Source organism: Anas acuta, chromosome 2, assembly GCF_963932015.1.
Source record: "Anas acuta chromosome 2, bAnaAcu1.1, whole genome shotgun sequence".
Classification (NCBI taxonomy): Eukaryota; Metazoa; Chordata; class Aves; order Anseriformes; family Anatidae; genus Anas; species Anas acuta.
In genome coordinates, this window is record NC_088980.1 from 120,218,403 (window position 1) to 120,245,167 (window position 26,765).

Genomic DNA, 26,765 nt, shown 5'->3' on the forward strand with positions numbered 1-26,765 from the left:
GGAAGAGATCAGTGATGATACTGAGCAATACTATTTGTTTTCTAGACTAAATTGTCGTCAATGAGATTTTTTTTTTTCCTGTGTGTTTGTACTGAAATGTATCCTGTGATACATTTCAATATTTCTGCTTCATTTCATGGAAATCTGTCATCAGAAGTTTATTTTATTCACTCTTATGCTTTACTCTTGCATTTATATGGTGTATTAAAAATAAACTTTGTTCTTACAGTTTTCTTCTTGAGTTTTTACAGATGTGGGGGATAGCAGTTTTAGATAGTAAGTCAATGTTTAAATAAACAACAAGAACAACCTTGCCTTTATCATTTGTTAAAGAAATATCTGAAACTTTATATTTTATAGGCTAATTTCAAATACTTTATTTGTTTCCATACAAGTGATATCTCCAACTAAATTGACTTTTTTTTTTTTTTAAGTAAGTGATAGCTTGCACAAGTGTGCTTATGCAAGATGGAAAGCATAATTGTTGAAGGCTTACTGACACTATGGTATGACACCTCTATCTGCTTTCAGATATTCAGACCGTACCAATCCTTTTTGGAAAGTCAGTTATCCTTAATGTGTTTGTGAATACCTTGGGTCTAGTAGAACCAAGTAAAGTTCTCTTAATGCACTAAATGAATATTCATTTCATCTTAGTGAGATTGAAAATCGTCAGGGTTGAGCGCCTTTCTCCCCTGCTCCCACCCAACCTGTCTTGTTAATGGTCTACCTTATGACATTTTCTACTCACTTTGGTAGTTAGAGCATGGGGGGAATTTGTCCATTTGGATGTCATTGCAGTTTGTGTAATTAGGGCCATCATCTGAACCTCAGTGCCAGTTGCTAAGTTATTGTTCAAATCCATGATAGCAATTCAGGAAACCAGGGTAATCTGATCTACCTTCTAGCTTAGTGATCCTAAACCTTTGTCTGTAATGCACTTAAATGTATATGGTTATTGAAATACTATATTGGTATTTTATTTTCTCACTTTTTCTTTCTGACTCCTCTGCAGCTTTCCAAAATAAGAGAAAGATCTTGCTTAGAATAATGCCTGAGATGGGAGAAGAGCTAATCCTTCCTTTTGTCTGCAATGAAACTTGAGTTCTAGTGAGGATAGTTACTTAAAGGTTTCAAATATGTTTATAAACTGAAATAATTCATGAGGGTACTTCTAATAATGGAGGGCTGAAGCTTTCTGTTTCTGTTGGTGTGTTGGGAATTGCTTTAGATGTCTAAATTGCATGCATTCAACAGCATCAGAAAGGAAAGGCGTATGTACAGACGATCTGCATTTGTGTGTATGTACACTTGCACCCTTGGGCATCTTTATTCCCCTTGAAATTTCAGTTCTTAATAGGTAGCTGACAGGGTTGTTCTGAAGCAACATGTAACTTGGCTGAATTCTCCACGTAAACTCTGACACTTTTAAAAGTTGTTCTGAATTCAGCTTCATAAGTGTCTTTTAGTTCTGTCTCTTCTACAGGAGGATCTTCCTATGAAACACTTGCTGGAAGGCAGCAGGGTGGTTTTCTTGTTTTTATACTACCTTTGTGCCTATTCCTTGTACTAATGCTAGTAAGTGACTTGAAAATTCTTGTTCCAGAGTGAGACACATGACTTCAAGACATTATTGCATTTATATCAACAAGTTGCCATGTGACTATAAGGCTATTAACTTATTTATAACTTTCAAAACTATACTCGAGAGTGTGTATTGCACTTCTCTCTTTCTGGAACATTTTGTTCCAGGGATCAACTTCTTGTAGCTGTTCCCAACTGGCAGTTGTCATAAGTAGTCTGATGCTTGTGTGAACTGCTTGTTTCTTAGATGTCCGTTTCCTGTACAGCTTAGGAAACCATAAACTAGTTTAAATGAGCAGTAATTCTCAAAGTGAAAGAGATGTTCTGTCACTGCTTTTGAACACACCATACAAACGAGCCACTCATAAAAGAAAAGGTATCTGCAGCTACTAGCTATATGGTACATGGTAGTTTTTCATTTTTCATGCAGGCGTGTACTATAAGGTATACAATAAAAACTATTAGTCTTCTCATACATTGAAGACGTTCTGGGATGTACTCAAAAATTTTGTTCTTAAAGAAACTTTCCAAATACTTCACCATTGGAAATGGCAAGTTCAGTAAATAAAATTGATGGCCTGTTTTCCAGGGAGACATGCTGGTGAGGATTCTGTTGCATTATCTACACACTTCTTCTACTGCATCATAGCTCTTTTTAATGTTTTCTCAGTTTATAGATTCAAAGATGTGCAATTCAGGATCTTTTAAGGAATGCTTTCTGGTAGCAAAGGCATGTCTGTACATTTTGCAACTGAACCCTACCTGATTACATTGCACCCTTGGAAATGCTATTGAAATGTCCTATAGAAAAAGTAACACTCGGAGTCTTTTCTCTGATGTGCTACAGGTATGTCAACTGCAACATGGTTACATGGCTTAAAAGTTCACGAAAGCTTTAGCACAGGCCCTGAATCTTTGTACCTTATGACGGAAGGTGATGGATAATGCTTCTGTGTTCTGTTTACGTCATTGTTTAGGAGTTGCATTTTGATCTATACACAGAAGTGTATTTTGAGAAGAGCACGGAATATATCCACAGAGTTGTGCAGTTCATGCAAGGATGAAGATTTTTAGTACTATTTTGAAGACTTTTAACTCCAACTATGACTATTTAAGTCTCCTTCAGGAAGTTTTTATTCATTAGCCAATATGATGTGAATTCTAAAAGCTTATATGATGTGAATTCTAAAAGCTTATGGTCCAGAAGACAAATGGAGTGGTTTTTTTTAATGCTTAAAGCCCCACTTGTTTATCAGAGGCCCACCTTTTCTCGTTTTTGGTGAACTACTCATGTCAGAACTAGCACCTGCCCCTGAAGAGAAAGGAGGCGTGTTCAGGCCTCTTCAGTATCTGAACATTGGTCCCTGTAGGCTGCACCATCTGAGCTGAGGTGTTTACACGTGAAATAGTTGCTGTCTTCTAGCTGTTACCAAAAAGAATCTCCATCTTCCCACTTCCTCTGAAATTCTGTGTAACTCCAAAAGTGGGTATAACCTGACATGGCCTGAGACCAAAGGCTTGTGTTATCTCTATTAGATGTAATATGGCCTTGAGAAATAGCTTGTTTAGCATTTATTTTGTGGCTACCGTCACTACTACTTTTCCCCTATAGTCCCCCTGCCCCCAATCACTCCCTCGTTCAAGTCTCTGGCATATGTTGCTGAATTTATTCCTGACACAGCTATTAAATTACTTAATTAGTGTAGCCAGCAGGTTGAAGGAGGTGATTCCTCCCCGCAGCACTGAAGAGGTCCCACCTGGAGTGCTCTGTCCTGTTCTGGGCCCCCATTGCAGGAGAGACCTGAGCATAGGGAAGAGATTCCAGTGAAGGGCCACAAGATGGTGAAGAGGGGCTGGAGCACCTCTCCTGTGAGGTGAGGCTGAGAGCTGGGACTGCTCAGCCTGCAGGAGAGAAGAGAAGGTACCAGGGGATCTCACCAGTGTCTCTAGATACCTGAAGGAAGGTGCAAAGAGGACAGAGCCAGGCTCTGCTCAGTGGTGCAACTGTGTGGCAACTTGCCACAAGTGGTTGTGGGCAACTTACTCTAAGTGTCCCTGCTTGAGCTGGGCGGGGGGGGGGGGGGGCAGAGCAGATCAGTGCCAGTGGTCCCTTCCCACTTCAAACATTGTGTGGGGGAAAAAGAAGGAGAAATCTGGAATTTCCTTTTAATGTGGAAGTGAAAAAAATGCTATATTTTAGGGGAGAATGGAGAAGATGCTGAACATACTGTTAATACCACTTCACAGCATATAGGGCTTTTCTCTAATATCAAACCTGGTTTTGGTTTTATATTGAGCTTCCTCACTGCTAGTTGTATCCATTGCTGCTTGAGCAAGTAGCTAAACTTTATCTGGTCTCTGTTTCCAAGACCGATGAAATACAACTGTAACATACTTGTACTGAAAAACAGTTACTAAAGAAATAATAATTACTGTACTTTGAAGTAATAGTCTACACTTAGAATCATAGAATCACAGAATGGCTTGGGTTGGAAGGGACCTCAAAGATTATCTAGTTCCAGCCCCTCTGCCTTGGGCAGGGATGCCACCCACTGGATCAGGTTGGTGAAGGCCAAGGCCCCATCCTGCCTGGCCTGCAAAACACGTCTGTGTTTTGTATTTGCCTGCCTTGAAATAAGGGGAGTAGTAGGAAAAAGAGCAAGCAGGTGAAAAGTTCAAGTAATAATGACGTTAAAAAGAAAAAAGCGGGGAATCTCTTCTACAAGCCTAACCCAGCTATTCTGACCTTATAGTTCTCTCATTTAGATTGATATGTAACTTACTGTCTGTTTCAAAAATAAATGTTCTTATTGTTTTATAAGTTACATCATAGAGTTTCTCTACTGAAACTGTTTTCTTCTGCTTAGAATGAAAGGGGCTTCAGTTTCTGTTGTCTTCACATACTAAACACAAATTCATTCTTGCTAAATGGAAAATTGTATCTTTTTGGGGGAAGACAGAGTAACGTTTTCCAACCTTTTCTCAGCCTTTCCTTCAGGAAGCAGTGATACTTAGGAAACTTCATCGTAGGCAAGTAAAAAACATTAAATAATATTATGGTATTTTCACGTTATAGGTACCAAACTTTTGTAAGGAAGTGATTCTTCTAAGAGCTCAATTCTTATGTTCTTCTAAGAACCGGTAGAACCTCTGGTGATTATGGTTGACTTGGAATTATTTGCTGTGGAGAACAAACAATGTGATGTGACACAGTGTAATTTAAGAAGGTGAAATAGGCAATCTTAATGTGGTGGGCTATGTCCAAATAACACATGATTTTTGGCAATATGTAGAACACATTGGTGATAGGAACTTATTTTCCTCTTAACTGGGTAATAAATGTCTTAGGCATCTACCATGCACTTGAGCTAGTCACCATGTCAAGACTAAAAGGTAGACCTTTTTGGAGCTTCTGGCTAGGAAACCCGGTATTGAGCTAAACACTAGGGGGTTTGTATGTTTTTGTTTGGTTATTCCTTGGTGTGCTTTAGTGGACTCTCTGTATTTTGTTAGTTTAGTTTCTGTAAAAATGGGCTGGGACTTATGGTCAAGTGCATATGCGAGTGTGTTCTGATTGTCTTAGTCACTCCACTGAGAAAAGTTACAAATGACAGAAAATACATTCAGCAGTTTCAATACAAAGTGCTTTCTTAAACTGGAGTAACAGGATGATTTCTGAAGACTGAGCACATAGAAATGTGTTGTGCCAGTGTTACTCTTCAGTAGCAGAATCTAGATCAAGTTCTTGAATTCAAGAGGACCTTATACTAAGAAAAGTACAGTGACTATGGGAAGAGAAAGTTCTCTGTATGCGAATTCTGTAGGTCTGGCTGAAACATAGCTTGTGTTTGATAAATATTTCATTCTTGTTTTTCATGGTTTTAAATTAGAGTAATTTCCTGTAGCTGTGCAGATAACTATCTTACTGCATACGCTCTTTTTTTCAGCATTATTTCTTAATCATGTACTGTTCTATCTTTGAATTCAGCTAAAGCTTCTGTTAGCACTAAAGTACGCATTTATTCTAACAACTTTCAGGTGCTAGGTAGCACTTCTGAAAAACATGAGCATGAGGAACTCAAGATCTATAACTATTAATATATTTTTTTCAGGGCTGTACTTTTTTTTTTTTTTTTAATATGGGAAGAAAGGGTTATACCTCTGCCCTTTAAGTGGTCTTTATCCACATAAACTGTGTTCTAACTGCTCTCCCAAAAAGCATTTTTATAAATGCAAAAGTTGTTTTGTTTTGATTGTTGCATGTTAGTGAGAGATCTCTCTTCTGAGTTAAAGGCTCAAAACAGCTGTGGGTTGTTTGAAGGTGATTAAAGTGTAAGTTGATGAGCATGTTCTTTTAAGTGCTGAGATTTTTATGGAATATTTTCCTCTAAGAACTGTCTAATTTATCTAATATCTGAAGTTTTTCACCAGTGAATATGAAGATGACTCTTGCATCCTGTAGCTGTTTGACACACGTTATTTATCAAGTACAGGGGAAATTGATTAACTGTGGAGCAGAATTGTGTAAAATTGAATTCAGAACAGTTTTCTGTTTTTTCATAATAAAATGATTACTGAAAGAATTCCATCTGAAGACTGTTGAAAGCTGGCTGCAGTTTATGATATAACGGATAAAATCTGCATCCTTGGCCTTCCAACAACCTTTACACCAGCAGATGGTGGGCGTAAAGATGTCATTCATCATTTATTTACAATGGGCTTTATTTATTCTAGTGTCAACAGCTGCCCCAGGGAGCGGGTTATTGAATTCAAATGTGAAGCTCTGGGTTATTTGCTTCCTTTCAAATTTGTCTTCAGAGCTTAGTTGCTAGGAGTCCATTCTGTGCTCTAATAATGATTCATGTATTGTGAAGCCATTCAGTAAATTGGGTTGTCAGGGATTGCCAAAAAAGGTTTAGAGGTCTTGTTCCGATTTTTTTTAACAGCGCTGTGCTGTAGTTGGTGTCTTCTCATTATGTGCCTTCTTTTGCCCGTGTAAGAGACTTTGTCCCCAGTTGTCCCTGCTCTGATTTCCCCTCCGTACACCTTCTTGCCCTCTCAAAAGTAGTAAATTTTTAGCAACAAAACATAAATGTGAGACATGAAATAATGCAACTTTGTCTTCTACAGGCAGGACAGGAGTCCTTCCGTTCCATTACAAGGTCATACTACAGAGGGGCAGCAGGGGCTTTACTAGTGTATGACATAACAAGGTGAGAATGTGGAGGAAGTTATAACTGGTTTAAAATTGTCTTTTCTGTATATCACAGTACAGTTCTACAGTGTAAAAATGTCTAATTTAGCATTTTTATAAATAGGTACAATCTAATGTTTTACCATGTTCATTATGTGCTCAAAATCAAGATACAGCCTATGTTTAGTATATAAATACTTCAAATTTTCTCAGTATAATGGTTGAGAAAAAGTATGTGTAAACTCTTTGGAAGAATGAGTCAAAATATTTTTGTAAACTCTTTGGCCATGAACCTCTGAATTACCTTTATTGAGAAAGACCTTAAAGTATTTCATGAATTCTTTTCTTGTTTTATTACCACGAACTGTATTTTTTCTTTCACTGTAGCAAACTTTTTACTGAAGTACCAATCTGGAGAGGGAAAATAAATAAATAAATATAAAACCATCAGTCTGATTATGTAAAAATACCTGGAAACCTCTACTTATAAAATTAGGAGAATACTCTTCTACTGCCTTGAATAAAGTGTCTATATAACTTGTATCTGCAAAACTGTGGGGTAGTTTTTAACTAGAGAACAATTGATTTGTACCAATTCATGCTCCCAAGATAACTATTAGGTTGTGTGGTTCCCCTTGTGAATCTTGGATCTCATTGCTGAATTACGCAAAAACTTTTAAATGGAGACTCCCTAGGCATTTTTCCTTTTGTTCCATATTTATTTATTTATTTTTTTTAATCAGAGAGCAATGTGTTCTTTCATTTGCTGGAAGCCAACTAGAATATTTAATTCATAAGTATATGTTTTTATGCTTGTGAAAAATACACAAGTATGTGATTTAATTTAATTTAGCATACCTATTCTATAAGATCTGTAACGTTATCTTCTTATACTCTAATTTAAAAGACTTTAATGTCTTTAATGAATTTTGCAGTCTTTTATTGAATTTACAAATTCACAGAAAATGTCTTTTTTTTTTGCCAGCAATAGAGCAAATGTATGAACTCATGACTACTTGTGTTGTTACTTGAATTGGTTTGAGCATGTTACAGACTTCTGATGCACCATTCAGTGGACTAATATACTTGTGGAATGGCAGATTTTTTTGGCTATAAGAATCCTCTTTACTCTTTGTAGGAAATCTTTTCATGTACTCTTTAGGCAGAGTCCATTAAAGCTCCTTGTTTTACTAATTTTTTGTTTGCTTGTTTTCACTCTCAGGAAGGCAATACTAGCTTTTATCCCTGAAACCTGTGTAATAATACATGAATTCGTTGCACAGATTGAGAATCTAGCTAAGGGAAGGGAAAAGAATTTCTTGTAATACTGCTTTTAATTTTCATTCTCTTCCATACTCAGGAGGGACACTTTCAACCACTTGACAACCTGGTTAGAAGATGCTCGTCAACATTCCAATTCCAACATGGTTATAATGCTTATTGGAAATAAAAGGTAAAATTCAATCAGTCATGATTTTGTAGATACTAGAGATTTAAAGCTTGTTTTTCTCATTACCTTTTTTCTTTCTAAATGGCGATTCCATAAGTTAGCACTTAGATCTGTCCCTTATAAAGGGAGTATGGCTCCTAATTTAGGTGTTCTAAAGTGGTTTGCATTTTTGGTTAAGAATGACGGCAGAGAAAATGTCATTAAACAAAGTGAAGCCCATACTACTGGATTCACTTCAAAATGTTTACGAAATATAAAACTTGCATACCTCAATAATTGCATGAGATGCTTCTGAACTTCAAGCCTACTTTATGTTCTATCTGTTTCAGCTAGGAGTGTGGTCAGAGAATGTTTTTTTAACTATTTCCTTGTGAGTTCAGGCAGTTCTTAGACACTAAGTTATACAAGTTCAAAAGGTTTGGAAGTTTGTTACCAAATTTGGAAACGATTATCTACTTGGCCTTTTCATCAGCTAGAGTGTCCAGAGTTCTAAAATAGTTCCATGTTGATGCTGAGACTTGTTTTTTTGTTGTTTTTTTTTTTTAATATCAAAAGCATCATCTCAGAACTTATAGTTCAACCCATTAGTTGTGAGCCTTTACCTGAATGGCATTAGCTTGTCTCCATGAAATTCTTGAAGGTAAAGATGCCAGTTGAAGTAACAGTATGCTTGTCCCCTGAATTTTAAAGAACAGCTGGATCATTTTTAGATGCTGCTGAGAAACAGCCTTGTAGTAAATACAGTCTAGTTTGGCCTGTTCACCTCTTGTTTCATTCTTTTTTTTTCCCCTTCCTTCCACTTCTTTTCCCTGTATTTGCCATCATCCTTCCTCCAAAAAATCCCATTAAGCAATAAATGATTATGAAGCTTACCCGTATTTTTATATAAAATGTGGAAAATGACTAGCAGAGTTCTTTTTAGTAGAAGAATGTGATAAGTATAGTCTTCACAAATTGTTACAAAAGGTAATCTAACTTATTAAATGAAGATTTGGTAAGCCCATGAAAGCAATGACCAACATTTTTTTATGCTTATGTGAGTAAAAAAGTGGCACAGAAATAACATGCACTTTTTTTCAGAAAATACTGTGTAAATTTGTATACTTAGTTAAGACATTTGTAATTATTCCTGATTATTCTTAGCTGTTAAAGCAAAGTAAATTTTGATGTCTTGCAGACTATATACCATGTGGTTGTATGTTATATAATATGCTACTTGCAGCAAGTTCAGTAATTATCCCAGTTAAACTAGGGTTTATTCACACAGTAAATTTACTTAGATTATGTATTCTAAGTTGCAGATTGTGGTGCCACAGGAAGCAAAAGTTCTTTAAGAAGCTTTTTAAAGGGTATTATTTTCAAGCCTCAAAGAGGAGAATGGGAAGGAAACTCCTTCGTTTGCACTGCATTATACCAAAAGAATGTTACTGAAGCTCTTACAGTAGAGCGTACTGCTCTAAAGACTTATGGAAGGAAGAACACATATACTAGCATAAGATTTTTTTAAAGAATAAATTGTATAGGTCCCAAAAGTGCACTTACAATACAATTAATTGTGCTACTAACTTAATACTAGATTTGAAGGGTATTGAGAAATTAAGCTGAAATATAATAGCTGCTTTTTGAAAACATTACGTATACTGGAATTGAAACATGACAAACACTATACTTGATCTCCTTTCCAGAACAAAGCATAGCTATATTGATCTAGTAAGACCAAATGCTTCGAATTATTGGAATGGGATGTATGGAGAGAGGAAGACAACTGTGGTTAGTAGAAGCAGTTAAAGCTCTTATATGGATAAGTTTAGATATCAGTAGTGAGTACTGAGTGGGTTATCATTGCAGTTTCCAATGCAGCTGCACTATTTCAAATAAAAAAGATGTTTATTTCTATTTTATCATGGAGATAACACTGTAGTGAATCAAGCTTTAGATAAGATATTTTGGAGTGTAGCGTGGTAGTAGCAATGAAGTTCAAGTTCAAAAATACAACGTCAAACAGCTACCTCGGGGACATGAGAAAGAGCACCTTGTTTATGTTATCTTAAGCTTGAGACTGAGATACTGGGAATGCTTACATATAATTAACATCAACTTATTTTTTTCTATGAGAAGACATTTTTTGTATCCTTATCTCAAATGCTCTATGTTCAAATGATGTGCTGAATTATCTTGACTCTATTACTTATCTGAGTTAGCATATAGTTGTAAAAACAACAAAAACCTACTTTGCTGCAAAATAGATGCCAAGTGAGTATGATTTCTGTTTCATATGTGTGTAATTGCAAGAGTGGCAGCCCAGTATTAAATGTCTTACTAGCACTCTGGCTATAAATTAAACCTCTGTATTTACATGCTGTTTAATTTGAATTTGTATACATGAAAGTGTGTTTACTTGTGTAATTTAAAGACAAATTATATATATAAAATTATATAAAAAAATACAGCATTATATTGTTCAGAATGTAATATAATTAGAAAGAAGGACAGAAACTGTGTATCACTGTATTTTTAACAACTAAAGAAGTTCTAAAAAGTAGGAGTGAAATACTTACGAGTCCATATGACTTAGAACTGATTTTGTCTTTCGTTGTCCAGTCCAAGAAGGTTTTCTATGTTCTATTTTTGTAACATTTAACTTTCTTACAGACTGGAAAGCAGGAAGCAAGAAAATGTGTTACAGTCACTTTAAGTTCTGCTGCTGTTAAAAGGCTAGATCCTGCATGGAGTTTCAAAACCTAAATGCTAGGTCATCAGGAGGGAGCAGCTAATATAGTTGAAAATAACACTTTGGTTCATAGATAATATGATACTAGAAAAATAATATTTATCTAAAATGAGAATGTCTAAAGCTAGCATTTGAGGAGTAGCTAGCTAAGTATATACCTATTCTGTTGAAAGGCATTTCATGAACTCTTTAAGATCTGTGTCAGCTAGAACTGATAACTCAGGTGTGATGACTGTGGCTACTCCATATGTTGCAAGTGCAAAGCTTAGAGTAATTCTACTTTATGTAAAGGTTTGAATAGATCTTTGTATGTACATAAGTAATAATGGGGACTGTTGGCTTATAAGTATGTCTCTGAAGAATATTTACCTGGACAGGTTAGACCACAGGAATAACTTTTTTTTTCCATCTTAGTGATTTAGAATCTAGACGAGAAGTCAAGAAAGAGGAAGGTGAAGCATTTGCACGAGAGCATGGACTTATCTTTATGGAGACGTCTGCCAAAACTGCTTCCAACGTAGAGGAGGTAACTTTGCTTAACATTGTCACTTCAGTAAAAACAGTTGTTTTCAAATGCATTCTGTAGTTTGTACAGATGTTATTCCTCTAGATTTTGTCTTTCTCCACTTGAATCAGCTACTCTTTAATTTGTAGTATGAGAAAGATGTTGTCTAAATTTAATCTGATTGCACAGCACCAAAGATATTGTTGAGATTCCATTAACTACTAAGCTTATTTTTAAAAATGCATAATCAGTGAAATGGGTACACCTGTTTTGTAATCTGAAATTTGAAACTGGAATAGATTTGCTAGTGCAAAGCAAGAAAAACAATCAGTGTCTTTGACAAATGTCAATCTAACCAGTTCTTAAAGACCTCTTATCTTTCACGTGCTCTTCAGAGCAAGCTATTGCAATACTTTGGTATCCCAACTGTAAACAGTTTTCATCTTTCTCCACCACCACCTAGCAGGAATCTTCTTTGCTGCAGTTCGCACACACAATTTCTGTCCTCCAGAGAGCTGTCAAAGAGGTCATTATCTTGGTTACTGTAGTCTGTTATGTATTCAAATGTTATGCTTTTCAGTCTTTGCTATTTTAGAGTAAAGAACTTCATTCCCTTGAAATTTGCATATAGTTCCTGTTCCTGGGTATATGTGAGTTCTTACCTATGTCACCTTGGTCTGCTACACATCTGTCTTGAAGGATGGTTGTGGTGGGTTGATCTGAGTCAGCAATTCAAAACCTACCCAGTTGCACACTTTACACCACTCATCCAGTGGCATGGGGTAGAGAATCAGAAGAGTCAAAGCGAGAAGGACTTGCGGATCAACATAAAGAAAGCTTAGTAAGTGAAGGGAAGGAGGGGGAGAGTAATGGTAAGGTGGTCACTCCCAACTTCCCATAAACAGATCGATTCCCAGACAGTCTCTGAGCAGCAGCTGTTCAGAAAGGCTACCTCTTGTTTTTTATTGCTGAGCATTATAATTGTATAATATGAAATATCCCTCTGGCCAAGTCAGGTCATCCGTCTGGTTGTGTCTCCTGCAACTTCTTGCCTACCCCAAGCCTAATTGCTGAGGGAGTAGAAGCAGGAAAAAAAAAGAAGAAAACTTTGACATTGTGCACGCAATCTTTAGAAGCAGCTAAAACATTGTGTTATCAATGCGGTTTTAGTCACAGATCCAAAACACAGCACCATATATGCTGTTATAAAGAAAATTAACTCCATCCCTGCCAGACCCAATACAGTCAGTGGTGGACAAAGAGCTCCTGATGACATGTTAGTGCTGTGTAAAACAGAAAGATCGCTTCATTTGAATTTCACTGAAATTCTTCTCTCAGAGGGCAGTGAGGCACTGGTACAGGTTGCCCGGAGAAGTTGTGGATGCCCCATCCCTGGATGTGTTCAAGGCCAGGTTGGGTGGGGCGCTGGGCAACCTGATCTAGTAGGAGGTGTCTCTGCCCATACCCATGGTTGGAACTAGGTGATCTTTATGGTCCTTTCCAACCCAAACCATTCTGTGACTTGTATTTCAGACCTGTACTTAGTTCCTGCATCCCAGCTTATTAGCTTTTTTAAGTAGCATGCCATAGTTCAGTTTCTCATACTACATAATCTGTTCTTAATCTTTTCTAAAATAGTCCTAAATTCAACATGGTGGGCAACCAGTTAGATATTGCTTTAGTAGTAATGCTCTCTAGTTTTGAAATTTTGAGAAGTTATAGTAGGAATAGCATACAGCCTTCAGTTACTTCATTCTGTTTTATTACTGTGTGGTTTTAACATTGTCACCTATTTCTGTGACAAAAATTGATTTCTAGTGGATGATTTGTCTGGTGCCTAATGCACCTATGGCTATCAGAAGGATTATCAGCAGAGAGTTCGTTCTTAAGTAAGTTCAAATAGAATCCCCTCTTCCTGGTTCTCTGAGTGAGTGATTGTACTAACTTCAACTCCGATGGAGAAGCTTGAGGATTTAATTCTTTGTAGTGACAGTCAAATGCATTCCTTAAGCGGTACTCTCAATCAATACTAAAAGAGGTAGCACGATCTACTCTAGTTACAGCAGAAAGAGCAAAATCTTAACTTTTGAGTTAATAAGTGAGGAAAAGTAGGCACAGGAAATGAAAGTTTATCATTTCATGGACAATCAAAGAGGCCACTTACATTTTTGTCATTCTGCTGATTCTGGATTGTTCAGTATCAAAATAAATCGGGGGGGAGCAAGGGAAGAAATTGTGTGACAGCATTAGAAGAAAGATCAAGAGGTATGCAGAACTGAGGCAGACGAAGAAAGCCTTCAGCACATGGCTTCAGGCCTGGAAAGAAATTACAGCGTTTTGACTGGCTGAGGATGTAAAAACTAAACAAAGAACAGCATTTGAGGTAATTCAGTGAAACTTAGGTGAAATTTTAAGCAGAAGAAGTCCGTGGCCATGTGTTCATAAAACTTATGTGGTAGCAATACAAAACATTTTTTTGGGGGGAGGGGGGGGGAGACTAAGGAATTGAAGTTTTTGACTAGGAAGTGTATGTGTTTATACTATTGAATTTTTCATTTAACAAATCAAAAATGGATTGGAAAAAGAAATAGATTGGAAATATACCTAAAAGGCTGGGCTTCTGTTCCTTTTACCCCTCAGTAGAAGATATCCTTCAAAAAGAGTGATTTGGAGAAAAGACGTTATTACTGTAAGACTCGTGTACATATGGAAGTGCATAGATAGAGCAGGCCAGAGCATTCATACATAACAACCAGTGTCTTGTTTCCTCTTTCCGTTCTCAGAAGAGGGATTTTGCCTTGCTGAGACTTTATAATTGACTAATAAAGCCTTGGCCTACTGCATTTGTCCCAGTGCTATATTTGCTTTAGTGGCTGCTATATAAAACAAAGTAGTAATGGAAGTGTAAAGTGATGACAAAGAAGCTGCACAGTATCCAATAATAAGGCTTTAACTATTCTTCCACCCATTTGAGAAAAATAGATCGAATTTTGAGGTGTCTGTGTGAAGTAGAACTGGGAAGGAAATCCGTTTTTCCTGGCCAGATATGCTTTGTAGCTACAGAGCTGATGCTCTAACCGGTTTCTGAATCTGAGGCTTGTTGTACTGATGGCAAAAGAAGACTGTCAAGGGTTTAGAAATAATCATCACGGATTGTTCATACGTGCCCTTCTGCAAACCATCTTAAAAACATGTAATGATTGCTGTAATTCTCTAGAGCCTTATCCTCAATATATGGAAGCTGTCTGTATCATTATGAACATGTACAGCTTTCATTCCACTAGTGTAAAGAAAGTATAACAAGTAGTTTTTATCCATTTTAGTTATTCTTGAGACACTATTTGCTCTACAGGTACTTGTATTCTCCGCCCTTTTGGTATCTCACCACATTCCACATTTTATGAACCTCTACTTCAGCAGGGCATGCCATTATACACTGATCAGTTCTGTCCTATTAGACGGAAGGGGACAGAAGCTTAGATTGGTTGCCACATGAGCATTTCTGCACATCTAATTTGAGACCTGGCATACTTTTTTTAACTTTATCTCTGGTCCAGACTAATACCTGGCCCTGCGACAACAGGGCTAATAACAGCGTGGCCCTTCTGTGCTGAACACTAAGTTCTTGTCACTGGGGGATTAAGGTGGAGCAGAGTGGCAGTACGGGCTGGTGATGCTACATGTGTTAGCAGATCTTCATCATGAAGCATAAGCATACAGCTGTTCAAGTCCTGTGGTCCTAGTCAGTGCCATTCAGTGTACAGACTACCCACGTTTCATGAGGATGTATTACTGAAACGCAGCAGTACATGGATGTGTCTGCTGTCCTGTACCAGAAGCAGTTAAATGGCCAGAGGAAACTTATCGCTAACAGATTCCTTTTATCACTCTGGTTGAAAATACATTGTTCTTACAGAGTGATGAGGCAAGCCACCAGATAACGTGATCAGTTCAACATTGTTTTTGACCCAACGTCATCTTAACATGCCTCATAAACAACTACAATAGAGATTTGTAAGATAATGGTAGTCTTTGGCTGTTTCTTTAAATGAACAAACCAGCTCCTGTTATTAGTGTTATTTTTGTTTCCTTTCTGAAAACCCAGATTCTGCCACTGTGTAGTGCCTTAGTCAGTTCCTAGCTGTAGCTGTGCATTGTCCTGCTCAGATCTTAAGACAGTTTTAAAACATTCATTCTGTTCTTCAGTATGATCTGTTAACCTACATCTTGGATGGCAACCTTTGGCAGCAGAGAATATCCTGTTAGCTGTTCATGTAGTGCAAGGCTGTTAATGGGATGTTTATATCCTGTTTGCACAATAGGCAATTAATAGCTGGGAGCAGGAAGTAGACGTAGGCTCTTCCTTCAGAGCTTCCATGGAGGCGTGTAAGAATTCAGTGTGGCCACAGAATTAAATCATCACGTGTAATGTGGAATGTGATGAGGATGGGAGAGTTTCTGAATCACTGGGAGAGGGTAAAAGGACTGGGCGGGGGGTTATTTGACTGGCTATCATTTGGCTGCTGTCGCAAGACCAGTTATACTGCCTCTTCAGCCATATCATACTTGTAGAAAGAGTTTTTTGTTGTTATCAACTTCCCTTTAGCTTCTGTCTAAAGCCATCAGAATAGACAGCCTACTATCAACAGCCAACTGACTTTTTTAGCATTTTTCTTCAGTGCTTTCCGAGCTGTGTCAACATCAGTTGCTTTTCCACCTTGTATTAAAACTACGTGTAATACTTAAGACTTTTTTCTCTCATTTGCAAGAGACATTAACAACTGTATCACACTTTCCATTGGTGGTTCAACAACAGCACATGACTGTTGTAGTCTTACCTGAAATGTGAAGTTCAGAGCTTGCTGTGTGGTTTCTGCTGGGGCAGTGTCTAACACGTGCACGGGTAGAATAGGGTCATCTGCATGAACCGTAAGGTCTTCTACAGCACTAGGTAGTTATCTTTGTATCCCTGGAATATCATTTGTTTAAATCCACTTACAGGCACTGATTGTAAAGAAGTAAAGATGCCTAGCTGTATTTGGAAAGCTGGAGTAACTTCGTGCCTTCCTCTTGTGCTCCATACTGCTAGTTCAATAATGACTAACACGATCAACCTTAAGCAAAAGAGTTTTCTGGATCTGGTCAGACCAGCACCAGACACCACTGCTGTTCAGAAGCTGATCTCACTGAGCTCTACTAGCATGTCACTGACTCCTGGTGTGGCAGTTGGTTTCAGTAAGTTGTTTCCCAAACTGATGGGATTATATAGCCCTATGCCCAGCTTTCGTTTTAGACTACTGTCTTTGTTGTTCCAAGTCGTCTGCACATAAATAGAATGCATTAATGCATTCATTGTTCAGGATTAAATCTGAATGGACTAACCGCTTCAACCCAGCGTTTGAACATACAGCTGGATGGTCAATCGACAGTTTTGTTTCACTTGTAACTTAATTTTCTCTTCAGGCAGTTTCTTTCATACTTCTGTTTAAACAGAAAGTGGAGACTCAAAACCCCGGTAGTTTCAACAGGGCTCAGCCACAGTTAATGGAAGGATGATAGCCTTTGTAATATCCTAAAGGGCAAAAATGAAAATCCCACAGAAAGATGAGATACTTACCAGTTCCAAATTAGAACTGATGTTTTCTATAATTTGTTTTTTCCCTTCCTTTTACCCTCTTTAAACATGACTAACTGCTGGTACACAAACAGCTACTTGACCTGGTGATCTATTTAGCAAGGATTTAGTTGATACAACTTGAAACTTCAAGGTGTTAGTAGCTTTAATAGTGAAGTGACATAAAATGTAATCTGACTAGAACTTCCAGAAGAGTAGGATTACTTGTATGTGAAAGGTGTGGTTTTTAAATTTTATTTGGTTTGCCTTAAGTTGTATCAAAACCAGGATTCCTTCAAGTTCATTGAAATTTCTGTGACCCTTCAGCTGTGTGAGGCTGAACAATTTTCTCCCATGAGGAAATAGGTGTAGGAAATCTGTAGGGGAGAGAAGGGGCAAGACACCTGACTTCAATGAAGATTCCCAGCTTTTATCTCCTTGTGGGAAATCCTTGGACATTGCCCCAGCTCTGCTGCAAGGAATAGTGACTCTGCCATGGTTCTTGGGGCTTCTGAGCATCCTGAGGTGTAATCATAATAAAATTCTCAGTTAAGGGTTCCAGGCTTTAAATGACAGCATGAAAAGTATCATATGGCTGTCTGCCTGAGCCATAGATTTTGCTTTGTAAGTAGTTCATGAGTTATGTGTTTATCTTTTCCTCAGGTGCACCATCTCTTGTAACTGTTCAGCAGCAGCTGCAGCACTTCTTGAGAAGCGTCAAGCTAGTAATGTGCTTCTTCCCAATAAGTTTGGCAAAGACAGCACAAGCCAATTACTTTCAAGTTCTGTTTTGGGCCTGTGCACCTTGCCTTCATATTTAAAGCCACAAATGTGTAAGGGCACTTCTTGGGGTGTGGGTTCATTATACAGCACTTCCCTGCTGCTTGATAACTAACCCCTCTGTAAGCCCTTTAGTGACCTGGGCTTCTTTCTGAAGGATCATTTAATTGTAAAAAACATTGTATTTCTGTGCATAAAACAGCTGCTCAGAGCTTTGGGATCCCCCTCTGTAAGTGACTATGCAGCACTACTTACACTCTGGGATGTTGAATGCCCTACTATCCATTTGTGGTCTGTATCATTACTGTTTCCAAATGTGTCCTTGAGTACTAGAGTAATGAACTAATCTTGCTGCTGGAGCATCGCAAACTGGGAGGAAGACAAACTCCTAGGTGTTGGCTGACCACAGAGGTGAAGGCCATGCTTCAAAATTTGAGATATGTTACAGTTAAGTGTTCTTGAGTTAAGAGTAGGAAAGCATTCAGAAATAATGAACTCGAACCAATTTGTGTTTCAAAGCACTAAATTTAATATAGCCACCAGAGGGCAGCATGTTACACGAACTGGAAATGCAGAACATGATATATTTTGATTTTGAGCAAAGATGGACTTGTAAAATCTGAGTTTTGAAAAGTAACAGTGATCCATTTACAAGTTCGTTATGCTCAGCTTGGAGCTAAGTCATCAAATACTCATCACGGCAATAGCTTTAGTGTCTGCAAGACCTGATTTGCACATTTTGTCACATCTGCCAAATCTAAATATAATTCTATAGCTTGTGTTCTGGTGCCTTCAGCTTATTATTACTCTTACATACAACTTGCATATGACAGAGGTAACAGGAGCTTACTCCTTTACTTCCTGCATTTTTTTTTTTCTAGTAACAGAATTCATTCTTCCTGGTTTTGTCTCTAGGGCAGTAAACCTGTTATTTGTTTACTTTGATAAAATAGATGTCAAATTGCTTTTGGTTTATAGTCAGTGGTTTTAGGATTAATTTATCTTGAGTGCAGCATCTGTGCTTTTCGGTTGTTGTTCTTTTGGGTTTGCTTGTTTGTTTTCTGAGGTGGACATTTTGAGACTTTGTGATTTCTATAAAGCAGTGTGACCTAGGAAACCCCTTATGTAAATATCCCAAGTGATATTTTACTCAGATATCGTGACTCAAAACCCTCCTTCATTTGCTTTCCACTAGGTGCAGGTGTGACACAGCAGACAGATCGCATCTTACAAGACTCAGTTTCCCTGTTTGCACAGTAATGTCATTTTCCTCAACAGGGTGTTACCATTATCAGTGTTGGCAAACCTAGTTATAAGGTGAACACAATAGAAAAATGTTATATTGAAAGAAATCATTAAATCAATGCACAACTTCTGTAGATTTTTTTTTTTTTAAGTGCTGTGGTGATAGATGCATTCAGTAGTCTCTTAGGCGTAAAAGCATCAGTAACTTGTGATTTAGGAAGATAAAAACCAGGAGTTAAACACGAAGCGTAGACATTCCTAAAGATGCAGTGATTTCTTTAATTTTCCTCAAATGTAGCCTAGAATTTGTGTATTTGGAAGTCTACTCATAAAAGGAAGAGAGTTTTTTGCAGACTTACGTTAACGTAGGAGCTGTGTAGCAGGGGCTTGCCATCTTTCAGGTGACTGTGTGTAGAGCCAGGCAGAACCCAGTGCTGCCTGTCTGGAGTTGGTGAGAGTAAACTGGGCTGGACTTGAGTCTGTTGGGGGTGGAGAGGCATCAGTGTCTTTGTATTGTGGTTTAATAACAGCTGCGTTACCAGGATCCACAGGGCAACTGCAGCAGGCTTGGTAGGCAGCCAGCCTGGGTCCGCGTGGGCTTACTGGTTGAAGTCTTGTGTTGTGTGGAAGTGGCTGAGCTGCACCTGGATCCAAGTTGGCATGTGAAGTGCTACAGCTGTGTTCTTGCAGTCCCCTGCACGTGGGCTAATAAATGCAAACTGGATTTGAGGGGAAACAGCTCTGTCTCTTTGCATCCGTGGCTCGGTTAATCTGCAAACAGGATAAACTGCCCATAAATAATTGAGAGTTTATAGTATACTGCATGTTCCAGATAAGAGTTAGAACATGCAGTATAAAAAGAAATTTGTAGAAGAAGCCAATTACACAGAGTTCACCTTCTTGTCCTTGCTATAATTGGGGCACTAGCATACAATGCCAAAATCTGATATGATATTCTTAAAGTGACTAAAGTGCTGTTTTTAGTAAGGTTCTCAGGTGGGTATTTTAGGTCCACTTACACTTTGAGGCATAAGCTAACTTAAAATACATGGATGGAGGTCTTTAAACAAATGGAGGTCTTTAGGGATGCAAGTCTCTTTCCATGGCTGAACAGTAGTAATTTTTCAGAATCTGTGCTAACTGAAGAAAGCAAGGCATAGTTTTTTTTAGATGATGTATTCTTGTGAAACCGGTGTTTTCAAACAGGAATTATTTATATGTGACCCAGTATAGCCTGGCACTTTGCCATGCAGAATACCTGTACGTGCTGTCCTAACACTGATATTTGGTGTACCAGAATCACAGCAGAAATTTGGTAATCAGATTATATCTTCAGACAAGTGAAATGATAGAACTGAGATGAGTTGGAATATTTTGATTTTTTCAGATCAAGAATTTCGCAGGAAATGTATTTAGTGTTAAAATACACCATTTGTACTGAAGGCAGCATGCTTTTATGCGTTGTACAGTACATATGTAATAACCCTGTTGAATAGGGGGGTGCATTTTATCATTATTGTGAGTATAGATACATTCTCACAGTGATCTCTTCCTGAACATAGCATCCAGAAGATAATTTGTTAGTTTGGAGTTGGTAGTCTGGCAAAATTTTAGGTGGTTGGTCTAAAGTAATTTTTATAGATGTAATTTAATTCTCATGAAATTAATTCCAAGAGCCTAAGCGTACTTAGCCAGCTCTAGTTCCAGAATTGTTGGAAGTGCCAATTGTTAAGTGCTTGTTTACATGAAGTTATCATAACACGTTTTTAAGACTTCAAGTTCTGCTTAGTGTCCTACTTAAATGGGAACGAGCAAGCATCCTCACAGATCCCAGCTGTGACTCTGCAAAGTTTTTTGGCTTTTACCTTTCAACAGTCCCACATACGAGCCTGTTACAATAATTATGTGTTATCAGAAACCAAGATAAGTACGAATGCTTTTTCTTGTATTGAAAACTTCAATTTCTGAGGAATTTGAATCAATTCATAGTTGGCTGAAAGCCAATTTTTCTCCTCAACTCCAGCGCATGTTTGAAAAACGAACTCACTTCCTAAGTGCCTTGTGAATCTGCAATGATTAATTCTTCTCATTATTTTGCTGCAAATTCTCATGACCCTCTGTGATGATTCGATCACCCACTTAGAGTTTATGCATATTCATATCTTTCTGCTCCTGCTGCAGTCGTTCAAGTCTCCTTCACTGGCTGTGGTGTGTGCTTGGTGCAGTAATTGAGCTGCAGTAGATTGATTACTCTGGGGAGCTGTAAGGCCTTTAAAGGTGAAAACATATCAGTCCTGTTAATTAGGAAACAAAGCTCTGGTGGCAAGTTCAGCAGTCAAATGCTTCCAGTGTAGAAATGAGGAAAGGTATGATTTGTTCCTCTCCATGAACCCTGTTTACTTTTTTATATTTGAATTAGATCTGTATTTGCTGTAACGGGCTTGAGCAGAAGATAGCATATCTTGTATGATCGTGTGCTGATGGTGTTTTAAAATAAAAAGAGCCACGTATTTGATTATTGCTTGTAATTATTAGCTGCTGTTAATCACCTCTTAAATTATACATTGTCTTAGGCATTGTTTGACCTATGAAGTTAAATGAGAGATGAAAAATGGAACCAGTGATTGTGAACTTTAACCAAAAATATTTATATCATTCACTCTTTCAGACCTAGCATCAAAAAGTCTTTTCTCAGAATTAACACAACACAATTTGAGAAATCATAATAAAATCTGGAGTATTTCTTTTCTACCATTAAGATGTCTATTGCTCATCATGTGCAAGATTAATTAAAGAGAATACATTCTTAAAATTAGGTGAATATTAAATGATAGCATAAGGTTTCATCCAGCAGACAGCATCCTTACATCATCATTGTAAGTACCCTGTGGTTTTATGTTGCTAAGCACTCTAATCTAGAGTGGCCTATTACAAAGATATTAAGGGTAGGGGAAACCATCTGCCACACAATCTATCCATAAGGGTCAGAAATAAATAATTTAAAAGTAATTTATATATCTTAAAAACCACTTTTTTCCCCCTGTAATTACTGGACAGCAGATTGTAGAATATATTTATTAGGAAAATGCCTCTCTTTTTTTGTAAATAGCGTGTGATCCATTGCTGCTTGAGGGTAGGTTGTAGGATGCTGTTGGCATACCTGTTCCTCCTGGGGTAGGAAAGTCTTGCTGGAAAATATACACCAACTGGAGTCCAACCTCATGTATATCTTACACCAACCGATACCACGTCCACTTATTTACTGTTGTTTTCCTCCCTTGTTTTAGGCATTTATTAACACTGCAAAGGAGATCTACGAGAAAATCCAGGAAGGAGTTTTTGACATTAATAATGAGGTAAGTTTTAGTACTCAAAACGCTTTCTTCTTTTTTGCCTCACTTTTTTATGTGCCAAATCAACCCTCCCTAGAAAGCTGGACAGTAAAATATTTGTCTGTTACGTTTCGATATAGAATTGTCTGCCATTGTGGTAAAAATGGATTAAAATAAGTGACCCTATCCATCCATGAAGCATCACAAAATAATATAAATCCCCAAAAGAGAAGAAAATCCACTTTCATCCACTTCTCCATATGGTGTCATCTGTTTTCAAAGATAATTTTCCACTATGTAAATGGAGGACCATGTTGATATGCCAGATGCACTCCATGAGCTGTCCAGTGTAGGGGAGGGATTGCTTTGAGAGTTACATAAAAGACTTTTGAAATGTTCCTGGGTTAGGTGGCTGGATTCTGCAGGGAATAAAAGATTAGCCATTTTGTCTGTGCACATTACTGAAATTACAGATTATCAGGGCCAGTCTCTTTGGCTTGTTTTTGTGAGGTCTGGGGTGTGGAGCAGGGAGCACTTCTGTAAAAGAAGAGTCTAGAAAGACAGACCTGTAATCTCTTAAATTTTGGAAGGACTGTGCTGTTGAAAAACCTGAGCAGCTAGGAGGTAGGTTCATGGCTGTAGAAAAAGCAAATTCACATTCAGTGGTAGTAGATAGAAATATGTTAGGATCATACAAGTTCTCAGTTATTACTTACATTAGAGGTAACAGCCCATAGAACAGTTCGGCTGTGACAGTGCAAAGCAGTCAGTCGTCTCTGGTTCACAAGCTTTGTACCCCGCATCCCTAAATATTGCTGCTGAGGTCCTTAGTAAAGCCACGTGGAAATGAGTATTGCCATAACTCTGGCCAGGACTGTGAGCTTGATGCTCCTCTGAAGCGCTATAGCCCTTGAGAACTGTTCGAAGAGCAGGGAGGAAACTGGCAGGACTCAGACTCACCTCCTTCCCCGTAACACGTCTCAACATAAGAAAATGTTGACTAATAAAAATATTGCTGTTCTGACTCTGCAGCGGAAGTAATGAGAAACTTCAGTAGTACGAGGAGTATTTGCATTAGGAGACTTGCAGCTAAGTAAGAGTGCAGTAGTAATCATTCAGACATTGATTCTGACTGGAAAAACGTGTGTGCATAGGTGGTGTTTTGGTGAAGCACCTTTTCTGCTCTGTTTGGTGACAAAAGTTAAAATTTTCTTTAGCATATTTTCTAAAGAAACGCACGCAGTGCAGTATAAATTGGACGGTAATCGGCGTCTGGAAAAGCGTGCTCATTGTATCTGTCGGGTTTCATATAGTAGCTGACTGCTTTACTGTGCCTTACGGAGCTTTGATTGCAATATGCTGTCAAGAGCCAACAGTCCGTGCTATTTATTTGGCTTTGGGCCAAGTCTGGCTCCTTGATTCCTCAAGAAGTTGCTACCAGCCCAGAGGGGGCAAAACCAATGAGCCATAGGGCATGCTTTTTATTAAAGAGGAGTCAAAGAGCGAAAAGAAACCACATCAGCTGCTGTCAATACTGAGCTAGTGCCAGAAACCCCAAGGCTACTACTGTTGCAGAACAACTGCCAAGCACTATAAATCTGAGATTTACTGTGACGCAAAGTTTCCTTAAGAGCTTAATTTCTGAAGCTACTGTATTACTTTTCTCAAAGTGCTGTATTTTTAGGTAAAATCCACTTGAGGGAGTGAGGGTTAAGATATAAGTGTGATTTTGATGAATGAAAGAGCTACGCTGTGTGTGGGTTCTTGGCAAGTAGCCACGTCTTTCGGGATCATAGAAATTATTGATGACACAGAACACTCGTATGCCCTTAGCCTGTACAGCTGATTCAACACAGAAAGAAACGCTGTCTGGAGAGGAAAAGTTTTATACTAAACTATTAAACCAGTGGAGGCTTTGGTGAGAGGGGGAGGTTTTACATTCCTAGCAAATGCTTAAAGCCTTGTGCCAAGCAGTACTCCTCAAATGCAATTCTCGCTCGGTGTTTTCAGGTTAGGAGTTTAAGGTACAGGATTTAACATGCACGTAACATTTAAATGAGAAGGAAAGCATCTTTCTTTAAATTATATTTAATTGCCAAGGATATTTGCTGTTGGTTTTTTTTTTGTTGTGTTTTTTTTTTAAAGCGTATGTTAGGAGAACTTACAATATGATTGTCTTTTTAAATTAGCTTTTTGAGTGTATTTAGTTTTCTACAATAATCATACTGTGTATTGAACTTCATTTCAGGCAAACGGCATAAAAATTGGCCCTCAACATGCTGCTACTAATGCAACACTTGCAGGCAATCAGGGAGGACAACAAGCTGGTGGAGGCTGCTGTTGAGCCTGTTTTTACTTTCTAGCTGCCTGGATGGGGCCTACTAACTTGTTTGTTCACCCTTCCCTCCCTCCCCCTGCCCCGCTCGCCTCCACTGCAATTCAACTGAGACATGAAACTTGTAAGTTGGTTTCCTGTTGCAGAAGAAGACTTTATCCTTCAAATTCTTGTATAACTTTGAATAAATGGTTAATGTTCACTTAAAGACAGATTTTGGAGATTGTATTCATATCTATTTACATTTGATTTCTAGGTCAATTGATGTGATTATTTTTGTTAAATGTTGTCTTGTGCCCTTGACTACGAACTGAATTGTATTAAACACTACAAAGTCATCTGAGTATTTTAATCAGTTTGTGTAGTTAGGTTTCCCAGTTCCTGCGGTTACCTAATGTTTAATATTGTAGAGCTGTCCTCAAGTTTTTTGTCAATTTTCAAGGCTATAAAGAGCAGCAGAAGGACTCTTTTAATTCTGTATTTATCACTTTCTGTATATATAGTTTAATAACCTGCTTGGGTGTACTTGCCAAGCTAGAATTCTTTAATGCATTTGCATAAATTCTATACTACTTAGAGCTTGAAAACTACAGGAGCATTAATAGAAATTGCTTGGACGCTAAATTTTAAGCCTTTTTGACATTGTTAGCATGTTCATCCTCCCCTGTCATTATCCTGAAGTCCAAGAAGAAATGCTTAATGTATATTACTAGAGGCTACATACGTGCTATCTATTTTAATGCCAAATGTTTGCTGTTTGTCCACAATTTCCACAGCACCTCTTCAGAAATGGATTAGCTGTTTGCCTTAACGAGTACTATAGGTGAAAACAAAGTATGAATTAAAAGCAGAGGAGGAGTTGAAAACATTAAAATGGCACATTATAAACGCGTTAATCTTTTCTTAATGTTTTTTCTTGTTTACCACTTGATTTCTAGGTATATTTTTCATGCAAGGACAGTTTTTCAACCTAAATGTACAGTGGTTGTGTAAAGCTTTCTTTTAGTGACAACTTGTAATCCTAAATATATGGTAAGCATCTTGTCTATTGTGAAGAGGGTGTGAAAATAAAATCTGCCAGTTTGGAAATCTTGATGAAAATCAAATCTAGAAATGCTTTGGTACTTTTTATGGTGGGGAGGTGTGGGGGGGGAAGTTTTGCCTCAAATGAAAGGGATGCAACAGTACAAAACAAAATCCTGTGTTTAAGTGTTTATTATTAAGTACAGAATGTCATGTCACTTTTCCTACAAATGAGGGAACAACAGAGTTTCCACCTCATCCTGTTTATATAACTTGCAGATAAAAGGGTGACATTAATGCTAGGCCATGCTTCACATATCTTAAAAGAAAAAAGAAAAAAAAAAGACTGCAGAACTTTTTGTCTTACTGGACCAATACTGACTGCACCACACCACGGGGGGACGTGGATCCTTGTATCATCCATTCTTATTGTCAAAACTTTAACATCGGAACTTAATAAACTTCAGTCTGACAGGTGTAACGTAGCAGTGGTTCTGAGATTAAATAAAGTTTTGAAAATGTGTGGAACTCCTTGTTTGTGTATTGGGGGAAGGGACAACTGATCAGGATAGCTGTTGGTTGCCGACTTCACATCTTTCTTGCACGTTCAGGAGCACAATAAGCAATGTGTTCAACTACTTACATTTTTAAGAGGGCTCTCTATTTACGTGTTGTTAACTGTTTATTATGTATTTGCATTTATAAAACACCAACACTGCTTCAACTGAAGTCTGAAACTTGTGTTGCATGATGGTAAAGCCATAGGGCTGCTTTGCATGGATGCTGGGAGAAAAGTGGCTTGTATTGAGGAGGTGCTCACAAGAAAGAACAAATGAATGAGAGTACTTGCTTGAGTTAACTGCTTGAGGATGTTTTGGAACTGGTACCATTACAGAACTCAACTGCTTGACAGGAGCTGGGAGAAGAGTATGCCTTTCTATAGCAGCCTCAGCTGTTTTATAAATGGCAATA

General features: G+C 37.9%; 1 protein-coding gene across 1 annotated transcript in view; it reads left to right on the forward strand.

The window, feature by feature from the left end:
- Nucleotides 1–26,321, forward strand: part of RAB2A (RAB2A, member RAS oncogene family) — a 43,032-nt gene extending 16,711 nt beyond the window's left edge. Inside the window, exons 4-8 of the mRNA XM_068671942.1 lie at nt 6,715–6,797; nt 8,139–8,231; nt 11,374–11,485; nt 22,391–22,459; nt 24,684–26,321. Coding sequence (XP_068528043.1) covers nt 6,715–6,797; nt 8,139–8,231; nt 11,374–11,485; nt 22,391–22,459; nt 24,684–24,779 — 453 coding nt within the window. The 3' untranslated portion in view covers nt 24,780–26,321. The remainder of the gene's footprint in view (nt 1–6,714; nt 6,798–8,138; nt 8,232–11,373; nt 11,486–22,390; nt 22,460–24,683) is intronic.
- Nucleotides 26,322–26,765: the final 444 nt, after the last annotated feature.